We start from the raw sequence: 18,191 nt of genomic DNA, 5'->3' as shown, positions 1-18,191 counted from the left end.
ACAAGCACATGGCAGTCCCTCTCTGGGCCTCAAGTTCCTCCTTGGGAAACCAGGGCTGAGGCTCTGGTGCTCTGTGGTTCCAGCTGTCCCAGACAGACTGCATTAGGGACAAGGTCCTCTAAGGCCTGGAGAGTATGTTCCAAAGAGCCCTCAGCCTTGGCTGCCTGGCTTAGGGCCCCTGTATCCCTCAGGATCTCTCCTCTGTCCTCCTTCCTACCCCCAGCCCAGAGCCCCATGGTGGCCCCAAATTACCACATCACTGAGAATGACTCACGGGGAGAAGACGTCTCTCATCCCTAAGCCTCCCCAACCTATGCACCAGCATTCCTGAACTTCTACCATTGACCACTTTCATTCGTTCATTCTTGCAGGCTTCCATTGATTCACCTCCCACCATGGCTGTCAAACTGCTCCTTTATCTGACACTAGAGGCTGACTCCCTCAGCTATGTCTCCACTCTGCCTCTCCCAATTCTCTGGTGACCCCCAACCCAGGTTTTGAGGGCAGAGTAAAGGAGAAGTAGCTCCTGGCATGCCAGCACCTCATGCATGGGGTTGTGTGGTGTCGCCTTTCTACACAGGTCTGTGCCTAAGGACACGTGTGGTGTATGCCTGTTTATACGCATGTCACACGTGTGTGTACACACACACACCCATGCATACCCTCACACACCCTGGCTCACATACACACTAGTAACAGTCCCTGCTCACTGAACCCTTCCTTTTCTGTGCCAGAGTCTGTGCTGAGCCCTTTACCAACACTGTCATTTCACCCAGATATCAATTGAAGGAGAAGGTGTTCCTTCTCTCATCTATAAAATGGGCAAAACGGCCAGAGAGACCAAATGGATTCTTCAAGGTTATATCTACAGCAAGCAAAGGCAGAGGATGCAGGGACATCTAGCTCAGGATCCAAGTCAACACCACCATCACCACTGTGACAGGCAGACCTAAGAGCCTGCCCCAGTCAGGAACACACTGGCTGCCCATAACAGAAAACTGGACCAAGAGAGGTTTATACAAGTAAGGGTTTAATTTTCTTACAGAACCAGAGGCCAAAAGGGACAGGTGTACATGATTGTCATGGCCCTTCCTTCATGATAACAAGGTAACGGCCTCAGATCCAAACATCACACCCACGTTCACAGCATGAAGATGGGGTATGGGGCTGCAAAATATTCCCCAGGAGCCTCTCTGTTGGCTTTAATTTGCACCAATAGACTGAGCAAGAGAAGCTGGGAAAGTGAGCAAAAGGATCGTCACAATTGGCTGGGATCCATCATGATCCATCATCGAGGTTTAGGCATGCCGATACTCCAAACAAAATAGGATCTGTTAGCAAGGGGTTGGTACAAGGAGCTGGACACTGGTCAGCAATGACCATATCTTCCACAGACACTGGGTCTGCCATTAGTCCACCTGGGTCCCCTCAGTGCTTGGGGATCCAGGCAAGGGAGCCAGGAGTGGGTGGCCCAGTGCTTGACCCCAGGGGAATGACAGAGACCAGAGCTGGGGATGGAGACCAGATCCCACCCAGGGGCCCATGTAATTTTCTGGAGGGTTAAGACCCCTAAGCCCCAGCCCAGCTCAAGGACACCCCCATGCTTGTTCAATTCAGCCACCCAAGGCCCACAGAAGCCCAGTGCCGGGGGCCTCTCTGGCCCTCACCTGGTGCACCTGTTTTCTGGGCTGTCCAACCCATTTCCCAGAGGCCATTATGCCTTCACTGCCACCATCTGAGCCTAGGCTGGCCCACCAGTCAGAGGCCCTGTTGGGGCCTGCCCACCAAAGGGCACTTGCCGCAGATCCCCAGGGTTGCCTGGAGAGGCCGAGGACAACCAGAAGCCTCATCCCAAACTTTGCCCAGTGGTTCAGGGTTCATCTGGCCATCAGCTTGGACACCAAGGAGTGTCTGGGTATAGGAGACAATGGAGGGAACGGAACCTGTAAAGAGATCAGAAGTGGACAAGATGGTCACCCCAACTCCTACACTCACTCCATGGGCTCCTAGGGGAGTACATGCCACAGGGATGGTTTAGAGCAGGATTTCTCCACCCCAGCACTATTAAAATTTAGGGCCAGGTAATTCTTTGTTGTGGGGTAGCCTGTGCATTGTAGGATGTTCAGCAGCACCCCCAGCCTCTACCCGCTTGATGCCGTAGAATCCCCTTGACTCGTCACAACCCAAAATGTCTCTAGATGTTGCCAAATGTCCCCCCAGGGGGGATGGCCCCTCGTGAAAACCACTGGTTTAGAGAGACTTCAAAGGACAGAGATGCTATGAAGAGACCCCAGCTGAGGCCAGACTATCTGATCACATGTATCTGAGGGCCCAGTTGGCTCTAGCCCTATGAGGTGGGAACCTTTGGATTCTAGAATCTTCAGGCTTTGAGAGAATTTCACATCTGCTCATAACCCTCCTGGCAGTAGAGCCATAGCTTGTACATTTCCACAGATGAGGAGCTCACCCATTTGAAGGCAGTAGCTGTCACCTCCGAAATTTGAATTTTTTTCCTATATTGAGCTAAACTCTGTCTCCTCGTAATGTCTAACTTGTCCAACGCAGCCCTGGCCCCAGGGCACCTCAAACAGTTGTGAGCCTCTGCCCCAGACAGACAGCTCTGCAGAACTGCAGAGCCAGGAGTCCTGGTTCCCCCAGGAGTTCCAGACGGAGCCTACAAGGCCCTGGGGAGGCCCCAGCCACCCCCTCCAACTACACTTGCCGCCGCTCTCTCTCTCCTGCATCTCAGCCACAGTGGCTTCTCCTACTTCCTCCGGCAGCCAGTCCTCCCACCGCAGCGTGTCGCAGGCTATGCTCCTAGATGCTCTACAGCAGCTGGGTCTGAGCCAAACGCTCTAACCTCCCTGTGGCCTTTTTGTGAGGCAGAACTGGAAGGAGCATGAGTGGCCCTTTAGCCCCCTTTCCAACCATCTACCTACTGAAAAGAACCATGGAAGAGTATCATCAAAGAAACAGAGAGCTGACAAAAGCTCAACTAAAAATTAATTTCCCATCAGGGCCTGCAGTTCTTCCAACAGAGGATCTCCTTTGCTCTGTGAAGACATTCTTCAGTGTTTCAGAGGGTCCTGAGGAATCCCTGAGGGTCAGGGCTGTGAGAGCCCTCCGATCCACAACACCCAGCCTCCTTGTGTTAGGCATGGGGAGACTGAGGCTCAGAGAAAGGATGGGATTCACCCAAGGTCACACAGCAATCCCAGGGCAAAACAGAGACTGAAATCCACTCCCTGCACCCCCGGCTCTGTGCTATCAGCAACCAAGGCCTTCCCTACTTCCAGGCTCCCTTCTCTCTAGATGCCTGGACTTGGCCTCGACTCCTCCAACCCTATAGACTCACCTGGAAGGGTCCTCCTCAGGGGAGAAGGGGCCTTGTAGCTTAATGACATTGAGCTTCCCCTCAAAGACACCATAGCTGAGAGTGACCTAGGCAGAGAAAAAGGGAATGTTGGTGGGATGTCTCATTGGGGACCCCAGAAGGGGGAGGTGTTTGGGCAGAAGCAGGGAAGGCACATAGGGCATTCTGAGATGGGGCACAGAGACCCTGCTTTTATCCCTGAAATTCCACCCTAGCCCTCTGGGCTCCACTGAGGAGCCCACCCCACTCCTCAAGGCACTTCGAGATTATAGGGCACTGTCTGGCCCAGACCCTATTTACATTCCCCAGCAGTCTACCCTACCTGAGAAGCTGGAACGAGTCCCTTGCCTATAGACTAGGACACTGAGTCTCAAGAGGGGAAGGCTCACTTCCAGTAAATTCCATGCCTGGACAGAGGTTTCTGGAGACTCTCTGTAGGGACTCTCTGTGGGGATGAAGCTCCTCTCCATCCAGAGCTTCAGGTACTCCACACACAATGAGAACTTGGGATAATGCCCCTTGTCGAGAGGCAGTTGACCAGAGCAGTTAAAGACTGTGGGCTTAGGAGCCACTCAGGCAGGGTTCAAATCCCCCTCTCCCTTATGTTAGCTGTGCCATGGTTAGTTCAGCTCCCTGGGCCTCACTGTCCCCACCTACAGAACGGGAATGTTAGCGCTGACTTCTTGCAAAGGTTGTAAGGAACCAGAGAGTTAAAGCAGATAAGGCCACCAGCATGGTACTCTGAAAATCTTAGCCATTACGGTGCCTGGTTTTGGCTGCCCCAAATCTGCCCCCTGCCGTTTCCTGGCTTCAGGCCCTGAAGGTCTTATTGGGACCACACCCACACCCCAGTTCCAGAGCTTGGCAAACCAATACTAACTCTTGGCCCTGGTCGAGGACATAAGCAGGCCTTCCGACCAACAAGCACCAACAAGCACCAGCCCTGGACCGTGGCAGAGGGAGGAGCTCTCCTCCTATGGGTGGGGCAGAAGCCTGGAAATCTTGCCCACCTGAAGGGGGCAAGCCTGCCAGAGGGTGAACCCAATGTCAGGGAACAGATGAGAGTGAGGACAGCCTGAGCATGCAGACTCAGCCAGAAGTGGCAAGCTGGCCTCTAGCCTCTCAGGTTCAAGAGCCCATACAATGTCCTTGTTTGTTGGACCAGACTGTATTGCATTTCTGTCCCTTGCTACCAAAGGCTCCTGACTTGCACCATTGGGTGGAGAACCCCAGAGGCCTTCCCAGCCAGGATCACCTCTGGGACAAGCCACCCATGAGTAGGAGGGCCACGTGTGCAAGGTAGAGCCAGCCGGGCCTCTGCGGAGATGTGACCTGCCAGGTGGTGAATGGGGTCCCCCTCCCCCAGCCAGACATTACACCTGAGATTTCCCCCTAAACACCTGCTCTTTGCCAGCAACATCTGGGTTAGAAAGAAGGCAGCAGGCAGGAAGCTTCGATGAAGGTGGGAAAACCAACAGGCAGAGGTTGGAAAGGGCAGGCCTGGCCCCTTTGGAGGAATGTGGGAAGCTGGAAGGTTGAAGAAGGAACATAGGGACCAGAGGGAGCAGGCAGGGAGCCGAGCAGTCTGAACCCAAAGGCAAGCTTCCTCGGATCCATGCAAGCCCTTCCAGCTGGCATTCATTCCGGGACCAGACCAAAGAATTTGAGGATCACAAATGCTAACCCTTGGCTGAGTCAGAGGGTGCTCTCCCACCTTGGGCCTCGGTGTCATCATCAGTAGGGGACAGTCCCCACAGGTCCCCTCTCCCATTGCTCTCAGGAAAGCTCACCTGCTCTGGGAGCTGAGCAGCCCCCAGCAGCTGCAAGGTCTCCAGGTGGGAGTGGAAGAGGGGGCTGGGCTGCAGGTGGCCCCGTAGCTTGCACTCGACGATGTAGCCCACAGTGCAGTCATCAGGCAACCGGATGAGGGCAGACGTTTCCACGAAGCGGGAGCCACTGAGACACAGAGCCATGCTGAGGCCACTGGCTCAGGCCCTCAGCACCCAGAGCTCCCCCTGCCTCCCCGAAGGCCCTCTGTCCACCGTGGCCACTGGGCAGAGCAGACCTTCAACTCTAGCATCTGCCTCCTGTGTGCTGTGTGACTTTGGGCAAGCCACAAACCTGGGGAGCCTCAGCATCCTCTTCTGTGAAATGGGCGTGATAACCCTCACTGGGCTATTGTGAAGATTAAGTGGAAGAATGGCAAGAAGAAGCCCTTTATAAATGTACCTTTTCCTTTCTGTACATTCATTCACTCACTCATTCGTGGCTGGGCTTGAGGATCTACCTGGTGCCAGGTACCGTGCTAGTGTTGCAGATACAGAGATAAAAAAGAAAAGCTTCCTGCCCTCGATAGCAGCCCCCGTTCTGAGTGGAGGCAGATGGACAAGTCACTTAGGAGCAGGACTGGCACTAAGTCAAAGGGAAGCATGAGGCCTGGGTGACACAGGACGGTAAGGTGGGCTTCCCAGAGGAGGTGGCAGTCTTTTGTTTTGCTTTTTATTTAACCATGACAATGGCAGGCTTTAAATGGAGTCTTACAAGATGCGCTGGAATCAGCCAGATGTCGAGGAGGAAGGGGCAGTGTCCCAAGGAGGGGCATCACCTGGCTGCATACCCCGTAGACATCCCTGGGGGCCAGGTCAGGCAGGCTGCCCCACTGCACAGAATGCCTGACCAAGGGGCCCAGCGGGTGCAGAAACCCAGCCTTCCCTTCCCATCCAGGCTGTGCCCAGAGGTTGCACCTGGCCAAAGGGGGTACCTTTACCAATTCACACAAATACACCATAAAGGTGGACAGAAGCCCAGATGGGGGCACCAGGTACAGGGAGTACCCCTGGTGTATGTGTATGGACCTGCTGTCGACAGGCCCTAGGACAGCATTACCCCTCCCAACCAGGGCCTGAGTCCCCCCCACCCCTCGCGATGACCCCTCCCATCCAGGTCAGAGCAGGCTAGGGTGGTATAGTGGCAAAGCAGGCAGGTCTTGGGGCCAAACCCAGCTGCTGAGTGACCTTGGACCTGGGTGACTTGGACCAGTCACTGGCTCAACCTCTCACACTTCCATCTCCTTAGAGGTGGAAACAAAGTGGACATGCCTTCCTCCCCCGTTCAGGATACTCTTGGTGAAGCGCAGGCCTGGCTCCAATCAGCCCTCGATACAAGGTAGCAACACTGATGTTGCTGTTATAACAACATCCTACCAGTGCGCACCTGGAGAGGCCAAGCCTTTGCCACTTCCTCTCTAGAATACCAGTGCCCTTACCCCATACTGGGAGCTTCCACTTCCCACCTTCACATGGGTGGGGGGCCTCTAGGGCCATCCTAGTTCAAAGGCCACCTCTTCTAGGAAGCCTTCCTACTAGCAGAAGGCCCTACTTCTTCCTTCCTCTGAATGCCTCTACACTTGGCCTTTACCTCCCCTGTGACATTGGGGACCAGGTGCCAGCCTAAATATTGTCACATTCCACCCTTCACACCAACCATTAGCTATCATATAATCAGGTCCATCTTACAGATGGGGACACTGAGGCTCCCAGAGATTACACAACTTGCCTGTGTGTGGCAGAGTGCACAGGATGGCAGGTGGCTTGCGCACCACTGTGTAGCTCTGTGACACAGCATGCATGAGAGGCAGTTTCTCCTCAGCTCACTCTCAAGCCCTCCCTGCTGCAAAGGCACCCCCCACAGCAGGCCCCACTCTCCCCCACCCTCCTGTGCAGCTTTGCTTACCTGGCCCATGGGGCCATCTTCAATGCCAGTTTGCGGTTGATGCAGAAGCCAGCACCCCCAGTGGCAAACCAGAACTGTACCTGCCTCTGGGGGGAGAGGTGGGGAGGGCCAAGGTGCAAGGTGAGCCTGGGGGTCGGGACAACAGCTGGGCCACCCCTCACCCCCAACCAGCACGGCTCAAAACCTTTTTATTTCATGTTTCACTAAAGCCTTGCTACAGCCTGGCATTATTATGCCCATTTAAAAAAAATATTTTATTTACTTATTTATGAGAAACACAGAGAGAGGCAGAGACAGGCAGAGGGAGAAGCAGGCTCCATGCGGGGAGCCCGATGCGGGACTCGATCCCAGGACCCCGGGATCACGCCCTGAGCCAAAGGTAGATGCTCAACCACTGAGCCACCCAGGTGCCCCATGCCCATTTTATAGACAAGAAAACCAAGGCCCAAAGTCACATGGCTAATTAAGAGTGATGGAGTTTCTAATTAGACCCCAGTCTGGCTGGATTTCACTTAAAGAGAATGTGTATCATATCTGTCCGCCCAGCACACCTCACCCCTTTCCCCAGAGAAGTCCCTCTACCCCTCCCCAGGTGGTTCAGGAGGGGCTGCCAAATAGCACCGCTCCCTGGGCAGGAGGTGGGCAGGCGCCCCAGAAACGGTGGATCACAGGGCCACACTCAACCCAGCGACTGGCTCAGTAACGGGCACGTGACTTGGGCCAGCCAATCAGAGCTCTTCCCTGAGCTCCATATGCTAACTGGGAGGAAGACACACTTTCCACGGGGTCACCAGGCCTGGGAGCGGTAGTCGTGATGCCACCTATGCCACGCCACTTGCACCGGCCTCGCCACTCCTTGCTCCTGGGACTGAGAAAGCTTTTCTGCACAAGGAGGGAACGAGGCCTCTCACGGGGTAAAGAGAGAAGGACAGAGAGGCCTGTGAGCCCCCGAGGCCAGCAAACCCCTTGACTTCTCAGTCTCAGGAACCAAACACCTCCCTTGGGGTTTAAACCACTTTCTGCCCCCGCCTCCTCTGTGAGGACTCGTGACATCAGAACTCCTGACCTTCTTGAAGGCTTTTGGCAAACACCGCACCCTTCGGCTGTGCCATCTCTTAACCAACAAGCTCCCCACGGTTACCTTCGCCCAAGTACATGGTTGGTGCTTCACTCATGCATGTTGCATGGGGCTGGGTTATCCCATGACGCAGCAGTGAGAACCCGGGCAGGAGGTCGGGAAGCGTGACACTGGGGCCTCAGCCTCCAGCAACCTTGAGAAAGTCCCTGCTCCTCTCTGAGCCTCAGACTTGTCACCTGTGAGCACATCTGCTCCAGTTCTGCCGGCCCTGTGTCCTCCTCCTGAAGACCTCTATGAGCTACTTCTGGAAATGCCGCCCTCTTAGATTATAGGCCAGGCCTCAACAAAGCAGAATGAACCGAGGAGGTGCCAATCAAGGCTTGTTGAATGACTTATGGGTCCAGGGCTTCTGGTCCCAGATAATTAAAGTACCAACAGCAGTAACAGTAGAAGTGCCTAACGCTGAGCACAGATGTACAGTGTCCTGTGGCCACAGATGAGGTGACAAGGTGCAGAGAAAGGAGGTCCCAGAGTTGGGACTGAGCTTGTGCCAGAACTCTCACTCCCTTTTGCTGTCCCTGCCCCCAACACACACAGCCCAGGGGGCACCCCAGAATCCAAGCAGCCTGGACATTTTGGGGCAGAGTCTAGGGATCCCACCGGTGGAGTGTGTGCAAGAAGGGAATTAGTGCACGATGTGGGGTCGGGGCCTGGGTGTGCCCAGCAGGTGCTGAACCCACACAGGAGGCAGGAGCCCCAAGAGGAAGGCTGAGCTGGGTTGGGTACTGACCACTGGACACTCACCAGTGTCATCCATGCCAGGTCCCATTCTAAGCACTTGCGTAGTGACCTCATTTAATTGTTCCTTTTTTTTGCTCACAACCACCCTGTTAGGTGGGGATGGAAACTGAGGCACAGAAAGGTGGGGTGACTTCAGCAAAGGTCATGAAGCCAGGAGGTAGCAGAGCTGGTGTGTGAAGCCACGGAGTAGGGCTCCAGAGCAACGTTCTCAACCCCTACCGCCAAGCATGTGGCGGTGCGGGAGCCTGGGGCACCCCACCCTCACCTGGAGTTGACTCACCTACATGCCCCCAGGGCCCAAGAGGATTTAATTAGGGCTCAGAGGCCATGTAGCTGCTGATAATTAAACTTTTGTGTTTCTTCCTCTAGTGAAGCAGATGGTGAGCCGGGGAAGCAGAGAGCCCTACTGAAGGCCCAGCTCCTGCTCCACATGCTGCCTCTAGGGAGGGGGACCCCCTGACTAGCCTTTTCCTTGGGGCCCTGGGGGCCTGGGCCACACCGACACCAGAAGCCTGGTGGGTCCTGGGGACCAGGAGAGAACCATGTTACATACTTATGCTAAAAAATTCTTCCCAGGCAGCCTGGGTGGCTCCACGGTTTAGCACCTGCCTTCGGCCCAGGGCGTGATCCTGGGGTCCTGGGATCGAGTCCCACATTGGGCTCCCTGCCTGGAGCCTGCTTCTCCCTCTGCCTGTGTCTCTGCGCCTCTCTCTCTGTCTCTCACGAATAAATAAATAAAATCTTTAAAAATAAAATAAAAAATTCTTCCCTGTTTATCTGAAAGTCCAATTTAACTATTACCCTGATTTTTTGGTGTATTTGTTTCCTAAATCTCACAGCCCTCATTAGCGTCCCTCTAGGTCTGGAGCTGAGGTCGGTGCTGGGGCCCATTGTGCCAAGTGGCACCTCTTTAGTTGCCAGTCAGTGGAATCTGGAGAGAGGAGGGGTGCCGAGGGGAGGGGAGTGCTCAGGGGCTGGGGGCAGCGCAGTTCACCACCCAGCCCAGCGGTATTCGGCATTTGAACATCCTGAACAACGACATGAAGATACCAGGGGCCAGGAGTCCAGCCATAGCCAGGAAGCCTCCGCTCATCCCCCCCATACCCCACACCCCTTTCACTGTGTGACCAGAAGGAGCCGCCGCTCCTCAGCGACTCCGGCCCTACTGTGTGCCGGGCTCTGCGCCTCACCTGCATTATCTCAGCCTCCGGGTTCACCGAGAAGACAGGATCGTGACTCCGCCCTGGCCCCGCCCCCCGCCGGACCCCGCGGACCCCGGGACCAAAGCAGAGGGAGGAAGGGAGGGACCCACCGTGCGGTTGTGCGGCCTGGGCTCCGAAGCGCGGATGGGCCGGTTCAGGCTGGGCCGGCCCAGGTAGACGTCGCGAGTCTGGGGGAAGGTTTTTAGCAGCCTCAGCAGCGCCCTTGGGTTCACATAGTTGTCGTCATCCACGTGGCAGAACCACCTGTGGGCGGAAGGGGAGTTTGGAGGAGGGTTCCCAAGGGGCTTCCCGCCCCCCCATAATCAGCAGACTTAGGCACTGAGGGTAGCTAACCTGAAGGCCCATGCTCTGAGCCACACAGCATCTGTGTGAGCTCCTGAGGAAAGTGTGCCCACTTCCCAGGAGGGGACCAAAGCTCAGAAAGATTAAGGTACTTGCCCAAGGTCACAGTCAGTGAAGGGCAAGACTTGAACCCAGACTGCCCAGAGACAGACCCCGGGAGGCCCTTACATGAGTAAATTCACCAGACCCAGCCAACTTCACTTTTTTGACACAACACCCTATTTGGGGAACTAGCCTGAGGCAAAGGTAGCACCTGCCCCCAGAGACCCAGATGCACTCACTGCAGCCCACTGGCCAAGAAGGTGTCAAACTCAGCAGCCATCTTGCAGGACAGCGCCGGGTGGCTGTGCTCAGCAGAGCAGTTGGTGACCATTAGGTGGGACCCTGGAGAAGTGGGGACAAGTCAGGGGACCCTGTCCAGGTCCTTCCCACAGCCCTGCACACTGTGAGAATGTGGAGCAAGACCCCAGCCTGGAGCGGTCCATCACTCCCATTTTACACATGGGGAGACTGAGGCCAGGGAGAGCTGACCCTCCCAGGACCCCAGAGCTAATGAACGGGAGGCTGGGCTGGGACCCAGGAGTCCAGGGTACCGTCCAGGAGAGCCCCTCCTCACACCTACACCCGATTCCAGGGAAGAAGCCTGCTCCCCTCCCAGGCAAAGGGGATCCCTACATGCCAAGGGACAGCAGCCCTGTTTCCTGGGGACCCCACGCCAGGGGACAGCCACCCTAGCTTTCCCTGGAAACAGCTGAGGGGCCCTCACCCCACCCAGAGTTACCCAGTCTCTCCTGGAGGCCTTCATCTGGGCTGTCGGTGAAGACGAATGTCTAAGAAGGAAAAAGAGGAGTCAGGACCAGAGTCGGCCAAGGGCAGCCCACAGCCAAGCCTCTGCCGAAGTACCTGTCCAGACCACTGTCCTCCATCAGTGACAGACACACAGCCCTCCCAACATCATCACACACCCCTTGAAGACAACATGACTTTCTCAGCGACCCCGCCTCACAATACACACAGCACAGCTTCACAGCATGCACCAGGCCACAGTGTCACTTGCACGAGCAGCCTTGCAGGCCAGCACCGTGGGGACCCTACCAGAGTCACACCCTCTCCGATGTCACGCACAAACACACACTGCAGTCCCACACGGCCCCTCTGTCACCACACATACACAACCCTGGACACTTTGTCAGGACGGACTCTCTGTGGGAAGACCCGCACCCTGGGACACCACAGGTACTTGGAGAGACAGTCATGGCTTTCACAGCCACACAGACGCCGGGCGCAGGCGCAGGGCCCTTACGCATTTCAGAAATTTTCCATCAGGATCCAATCCCACCCCTCCCAGATCGGAGAAGCACCCCACCAGCAGCTTGTACACCCCTGCTTCCTGCTGACCTCACTGAACCTTAAGACAGGTGTCGTGTTCGGTCCCCCTCACAGATGGCAAAGCGGAGGCTGAGTGAAAGACCACGGTTGTACAGGTGACAACCGCTGAGCTGGGATTCGGACCCACAGGCCTCGGACCTCTCCTCACCGCCCCCTGGGCAGGTAGAGGCCACGCAAACAGAATCAGAGACAAACCCTCCACAGGCAGCTTGTGGCAAGACAGACCCACAGCCGGGACCCATCTAACCCCCATTCCACGCCCCGCCTGGCACACGCGCCTCTCCCCACCCGAGCAGGTCCTCCTGTCCGCCAAGCACAGCAAGGGTCTCCTCTGACCCTCCCTTAGGTGGCCCTGCCCAGGGCCTGGACCATTTTGAACTCTTTCCAAGTGAGGAGCAAGGAGAAAGCATCGCACCTGTTTAAAGGCCCTGAACATCCCCATCCCTCACTCTGGCCCCACTGGAGCTAGCCCTGTCCTGCCTCCAGCTGCAAGCCCCTCCCTGCTCAGTCACAAACTTCTCCCTGGTTTCCGGGAACCAGCCTTTCCGATCAGATCAGCCCCTGCTTTGAGACTCGGTTTCCCCAGCTGGAAAATGAGGAACTATGACCGTAAAGGGAGATAATGTGAGAAAGAACAAGAAAGAGGATGCGGCAAAGCCAGGCTTAGCTTTTTATCTTGGGGGAAACTGAGGCACCAGAGGCCAGAAGCCACAGTTGGGCACAGGAAGGGACAGGAGGAAATGAGTCCTGTCTCCTCTGGGCCCATAACCATGGATGTTCTGAGCCAGTTATCTTTCAGTGGAATAGTGCAAGACCTTCAGATCTCTTTTCCTGTCAGAACCAGAATCAGATCATACCCATGCCCACCACCCCACCTAGCACCTTCTGTGGCTCCCTACTGCCCTTGGGATAAAGGCCAGCCTCTTAAGTGTGGCCGTGAGGGGCCACCCAGCCCCTGGACCTGATGCAGCTTATCTCACCACTTCCTGCCCCACCCCTTCTCCAAACGTCTTTCAGTTCCCCAAATGTGCCACACACATGCACATCCCTCGGGGCCTTTGCACATGCTGTGCTCTTTTCTTGCTCCCTACCTCCTGGTTCAGTCATCACCTCCTCCAGGAAGCCTTCCCTGATACCCCTCCCATGTGCCCCTCAGCCACCTGTTGCTCCTGATGGTAAGTAACAGCAGCCCCTGGGTTATGGAAATCTATCCTTTGGTCCCTCCCACCAGACAGTGGCATCCTGAAGGGCACAGGTTTGATTTATCCCCCTGTCCTGGCACCCAGCTCACCTCCAGGACACCTGGGCAGCATCTGCCTTCTGAGCCCCTCTCCCTGGGGTGTGTCTCCACCTTCAGATCCAGCTAACACTCGAGGTCCCAGATATCCCTGCAGAAAGTGTAGGCGGCCCGACGCTGGCCCTCTTCTATCCCGTCCACTGCCTCAGCAGTGCTATCCAGCCTCTCGGCTTTCAACACCAGCAAGAAGCCATCAAATCCCACAGCAGCCACAACTTCTCCCCAGGGGGCCTAGCAGGTGCCTCAGACTCAGTGCCCCCGCTCCACCTCCCCACCAGACCTGTACTCCTCTGAGTGCTCCCCATCTTGCTGGGACCCAGCACGCCGGGGTCGCCTTGCCTCCTCTCTTTGTTTCACACCCCACATCCAATCTGCCAGCAAATTCTGCGCACCCGGATGGGGTGGCATCACATTACCTGGGATGCGCCCCGTCTTCACCAGCCTCCACGGCCCGCGGAGACCCAGCCCTCCCTGGTCATCTCCTGCCTGCTTTGCTGCAGCGACCTTTGCCCTGGTCTCCCTGGCCTGTCCTGTCCCCACCCCAAGTCGTTTTCAACACAGCCCCCAGGGAGCCAGTAAAATAAATCAGGCCTTTCTTGCCCTGCTCCCTGGCAAACTTTTGCCACCAAACAGCCACCAGATAGTGGAACTCTCTTGAGTTTGGAGCGCGGGCCAAATGGGCCAGGGTGTGTTTGTTGATGGATGAATACGCCCGAATCAGTGGAGGAAGGGGGGTCCTGCAGCAGGCCTGGGGGCTGGGTCGGGCGCAGGAGGCTGGTGTTTCAGTCCCTGGAAACCCTGAGATTGGCACAGAGCAGTGGGCAGAGTTTCCTCTGAGCCAGGGGTTGCATTTAATTTGTCTAAGGAGGAGACTCTGACAATGGTTAAAACCTCACAGGAAAACAAAAGGACAGGCAGCCAGCTGGGGTCAGGGGAGGGGAGGGTGGGGGCCATCTGCTGCAGGGGAGGGGGATGTGGAGCTGGCACTGCTGCCTCCACCCCCTACCCACTGCCCTCAAGGGGACTGTGGGGAAGGGAAAGGCTCCCCATGGATCACAAAACGGGTCCTCCTCCTGGCCCGCCCCCTCTGCCTGGGACAAAGGCCGCAAGAGCCCCAGCCTGCCGCTACAAAGGCCCACCTGCCACCCGGCCACCCTTAACCAGCTGGGGCGGGCACCCAGCCCTGGAGTTAACCAGCTCAGGCCCGCTCCTGATGGCAGAGCTGAGACAGGCTCCCAGACCCTCCTGTCCTGTGCAGATAGGGAAACTGAGGGCTGAAAGGGGGCGGGCCTTGGCCAAGGTCACAGAGAAAGATGAGCCAAAGGGTAGAGACAAAGGGGCCGCAGACGCAGTGCGGTGAGAATGTGTCTCCCTGTCTTCCCTCCTCTTCCTCAATGTGAGCATCCTTCCTTTTTGCAGCTCTGCATAAGGACAAGGTTTCTAGACTGTCCGGAGTGCTGGGGGCCGAGGGGTGCTGTGCAAATGAGTGACTTCATCTTCTATCTTGGCTTAAATGTGTTCGGTTTCCTCGCCTATAAAACAGGACTATGGGGTGGGTGGCTCAGCAGTTGAGCGTCTGCCTTCGGCTCAGGTCATGAGCCCGGGGTCCTGGGATCAAGTCCCGCATCGGGCTCCCCTCGAGGAGCCTGCTTCTCCCTCCACCTGTGTCTCTGCCTCTCTCTGTGTGTCTCTCATGAATGAATAGATAAAATTAAAAAACAAAAAACAGGGCTACGATACCTACGACCCAGGGCTGGCAAGTGGTTAAACAATGAGGCAACTGATGTGCAGCCCCTTAGGTGCTGAGCACATAGGGCTATTCCCTCTGACTGCCTGCCTAGCTGGTATGTGGGACTGAGCTCGAGGCACACAGGGGGCGACTGCTTCCTCTCCTTTGCTGATCTGGGCCCGCCAGGCCCAGCCACGCAGGTTGCAGGCCCAAGGACCCTCTCCTGCAGCACAGGGACCAGGTGGCTCTGGGATCCTGGGTCTCAGGAGAGAATGAAGGGCCCCGACCAGAGAGGCCTGGGTCCCACTGGGCTCTGAGCCCCTAGGCCTTCAGGGGGACTCTGACCTCAGTTTCCTCATCCGGGGCAAGGGCACCACCATGGTGATGAAGACAAGGCAGGAAGGGGCCTCAGACCACGTGAGGCCTGCTCCCGGGTACACAGACGCAGCGCCATAAACAGGAAGGTCTGCGGGGAGGGCCAGGCTCAGCGGCTTCCGCAGGAGGAACCAGAATCTCCCCAAGATGAGAAGCTGAGTGGTGCCCCAGGGAAGGACCTGGATGCTGGGGTCCCACTGGAGAAAAGGCTAAATAAGATGCTAGGACATCATGGCCGGGAAATCAGAGCGGTGCCCTCTCCCCAGAAAGCCCTGGGCTCCGCAGGCATCACCTCCCCTCCACCTACTCCTCAGCCTCCCAGGAGCCCCCACCCCCTCCAAAGGCTCCGTCACTTCCTCCCGCTGAGCCAGCCGCTAAAGTAGGGACTGTGTGTGTGTGTGTGTGTGTGTGTGTGTGTGTGTGTAGAGCTGTCCCTCCACCTCCCCCAGAGACAGTTCCCAACATCCTCCCTAAATCATTGACTTTGCTTATGGAGGGCACTGGGTCTGGAGAGGGCAAGAGCTGGAGGGACTCAGTTTGTCTTCGGAAAGACACAAGCCACACGCCCCCATCATCCACACACCTCTTGTCATGGCACATCTAACGCTGACACTTTGGCTCCATGCAGGCACGCGCGCGCGCACACACACACACACACACACAATCCCACATGTTGGGCAGACCTCTACTCTAATCTCTCCCAGTCATCACCTAGGCCACCAACCTCGTAGCACACCTCCCTCCCTCCTTCCTTCCCTCCCTCCCAAATTGCCCCCCCCCAAAAGAGCACAGGAGATGAGGCCCTGAGGCCCCACTGCCCTGGGCACGCCCTGGGCACATCCTGGGCAGCAGAGGCACAGGGGCAGGGGCGGCCAGGAGTTCTGAAGGGATGCGAGCCACCCCTCCCTGAGAACAGGCCCCACCTGGACCTTCCCCTCCTCAGCGGCTCAGCTCCTCTTCTCCACCCTCGCAGCCAGGGCAGTAGGACAGCACCCAGGGCCCAGGCTGGGGGCAGCCTGGCAGGGCACATGTCAGACCTCTCAGAGGACTCTACCCCAGCTGCCCAGCACCCCCCACTGTCCCCATGGCCAGGCCGGGCCAACATGGGCAGGAGCAAAGCCTGTGCTAGCACAGCCAGGGAATAGAGGGGCCCCCAGGAGGGAATGAGGAGCTTAGGGCAGGGGCTCAGCCTGGCCCCTGAAAGACATGGAGCAGTGGGCCTGAGGAGCCCCTGGCTAGAGGGTCAGTGAGGGGCACAGGCAGGGCCACAGGAGCCCCTGATCCTGGGAGGAAGGAGTGGGAAGACAAGCCCAGACTGGGCAAGTGGGCCAGCAGCTTCTCCCTGGAGGCCGCCAGGGACCCCAGCCCAATAGAAAGGTCTCTGTAAGTCCCTCAGGCCAGGGGCCACTCCTGGGGCCCACGGTCGCCCACTTGTCACCTGTTCCCTGGTTCTGGAGACCCACGTGTCGAGCAGCAGCTCCAGGCGGGAGCGGTGGAAGGTTCGGGTTGTCTTGACCGCAATGAAGACATCGTGCAGCCGCAGCTCGGGGGACAGAGGGCTTGGCGGGCTCAGCCCAGGGGGCTCCTGCACGCCCTGTGGGGACAGGCTCGAGTGGTACCGTAGGGAGAGGAGCCCCATGCACAGAAGGGTGAGGAGGGCCAGGCCGCGGAGGAGGCGGCACTGCATCGGCCCTGGGACCCCAGACAGCTCAGCCCCCGAATCCCAGCAGGACGGGGAGGCGAGGCTGGTTAGGTGGGGGCCCCCCGGCCAGGGCGAAAGGCGGGGGGCATCAGGAGCAGCCAGGAGGGGAGACGTGGGAGCCGGTGCTCCGGGCCGGGAGGCCGAGCCTCGGCAGCCCCGCCGCCGCCGCCGCCGCCAGCCCTCCACCTGCTCCCGCCCGCTCCCGCCCGCTCCCACCCCGACTCCGGGGCGCCTGGCCCCGCCCCGCCTCCAGCGCAGCCCGAGGGGAGGGGCGGGCCGGCCCGGGAGCCCCAGCGGTGGCTGCTGCGGGCTCCGCAGAGGGGACAGCCCCGGCGGCGCCCGGCAGGCCAGCTGCTGCCGTGGGGGTGGGGACGACACAAAACCGCCCGTGCCCCATGGAAGGGAGGGGCCTTCCAGCCTCCCGGCTCCCCAGAGACCGTGGCTTAGCTCATTCAACACCCATTGTTTTACGGTGTCCTGCTATCCAGCCTCCGCCCCTGCTCACACTATGCCCCCTCCTGGATGCTCCCCCCATCCTCCCTATCGTCGCCCCTCTCCTTTCACCAAGCTTCATTTTTAACCTCCTCCTCCAGAGAGCCTTCCCTGATGCCCCCCTCCGCACACCCGCAGGGCGCCCAGAGTAGGTTGCTCAGAGCCTTGTCTCTATAACAGCTCGAGGAGGATCGCTACTGCCGGTTGATAGCTGAGCACATAAGGCACAGAAGGATTGAAGATGACCCAGCAGCTCCATCACAGAGCTGACCTGGAACCCAAGTCTCAGGGCTTCATCTGGCCCACAGGGGGTCCTGAAGGGTGCCTGCCCTGCTGTAGCCCACGGCACCCCATCTCACTCAGCAGTCTTTATTGCTGCCTCTCTCCCAGGCAGGCCGTGGACAGAGGGCATTCCCCAGCCACCATCTGGTTGGACACAAGGTCCATCTGGCTGGACACACATCTCATTCTTCCTCTGCTAGAATCCTGCTCTGTCCCCCATCTCCCTCAGAACAAAGCCCAAGATCATACAGCAGCCTATAGGAGGGCTCCCTGTTCCCTCCAGCCCCACCTCCTACTACTCTCCCCTTGCTCCCTCCATTACAGACCCACTGGGCTTCTGGCCAGTCCAGGCACACACCCACCTCAGGACCTTTGT

At 57.6% G+C, this 18,191-nt stretch overlaps 1 protein-coding gene across 1 annotated transcript; it reads right to left on the bottom strand.

The window, feature by feature from the left end:
• Positions 1–1,013: 1,013 nt before the first annotated feature.
• On the bottom strand, positions 1,014–17,261 carry MFNG (MFNG O-fucosylpeptide 3-beta-N-acetylglucosaminyltransferase). The gene is made up of 8 exons (XM_072844066.1): positions 16,778–17,261; positions 11,331–11,379; positions 10,831–10,933; positions 10,297–10,450; positions 7,106–7,191; positions 5,164–5,329; positions 3,356–3,441; positions 1,014–1,943 (listed from the first exon to the last, which is right to left on the bottom strand). Exons 1-8 carry the CDS (start codon positions 17,024–17,026, stop codon positions 1,889–1,891), a joined length of 948 nt encoding a protein of 315 aa, XP_072700167.1. The 5' UTR covers positions 17,027–17,261; the 3' UTR covers positions 1,014–1,888.
• Positions 17,262–18,191: the final 930 nt, after the last annotated feature.

The sequence above is a fragment of the Canis lupus genome, chromosome 11 (assembly GCF_048164855.1).
Source record: "Canis lupus baileyi chromosome 11, mCanLup2.hap1, whole genome shotgun sequence".
Lineage (NCBI taxonomy): Eukaryota > Metazoa > Chordata > Mammalia > Carnivora > Canidae > Canis > Canis lupus.
The sequence above is the reverse complement of the archived record's forward strand: the minus strand, read 5'-3'. Positions and strand labels throughout refer to the sequence as shown.

What these genes read in the sequence shown, in the direction of transcription:
- MFNG (XM_072844066.1), bottom strand. Translation starts at nt 17,026, where the DNA reads ATGCAGTGCCGCCTCCTCCGCGGCCTGGCCCTCCTCACCCTTCTGTGC. An exon ending in TTCTTGGCCAGTGGGCTGCA is followed by an intron (nt 10,451 to 10,830) that starts GTGAGTGCATCT and finishes TTCCGCCCACAG; the next exon opens with GTGGTTCTGCCACGTGGATG. An exon ending in CCAGGCCGCACAACCGCACG is followed by an intron (nt 7,192 to 10,296) that starts GTGGGTCCCTCC and finishes CTCTCCCCCCAG; the next exon opens with AGGCAGGTACAGTTCTGGTT.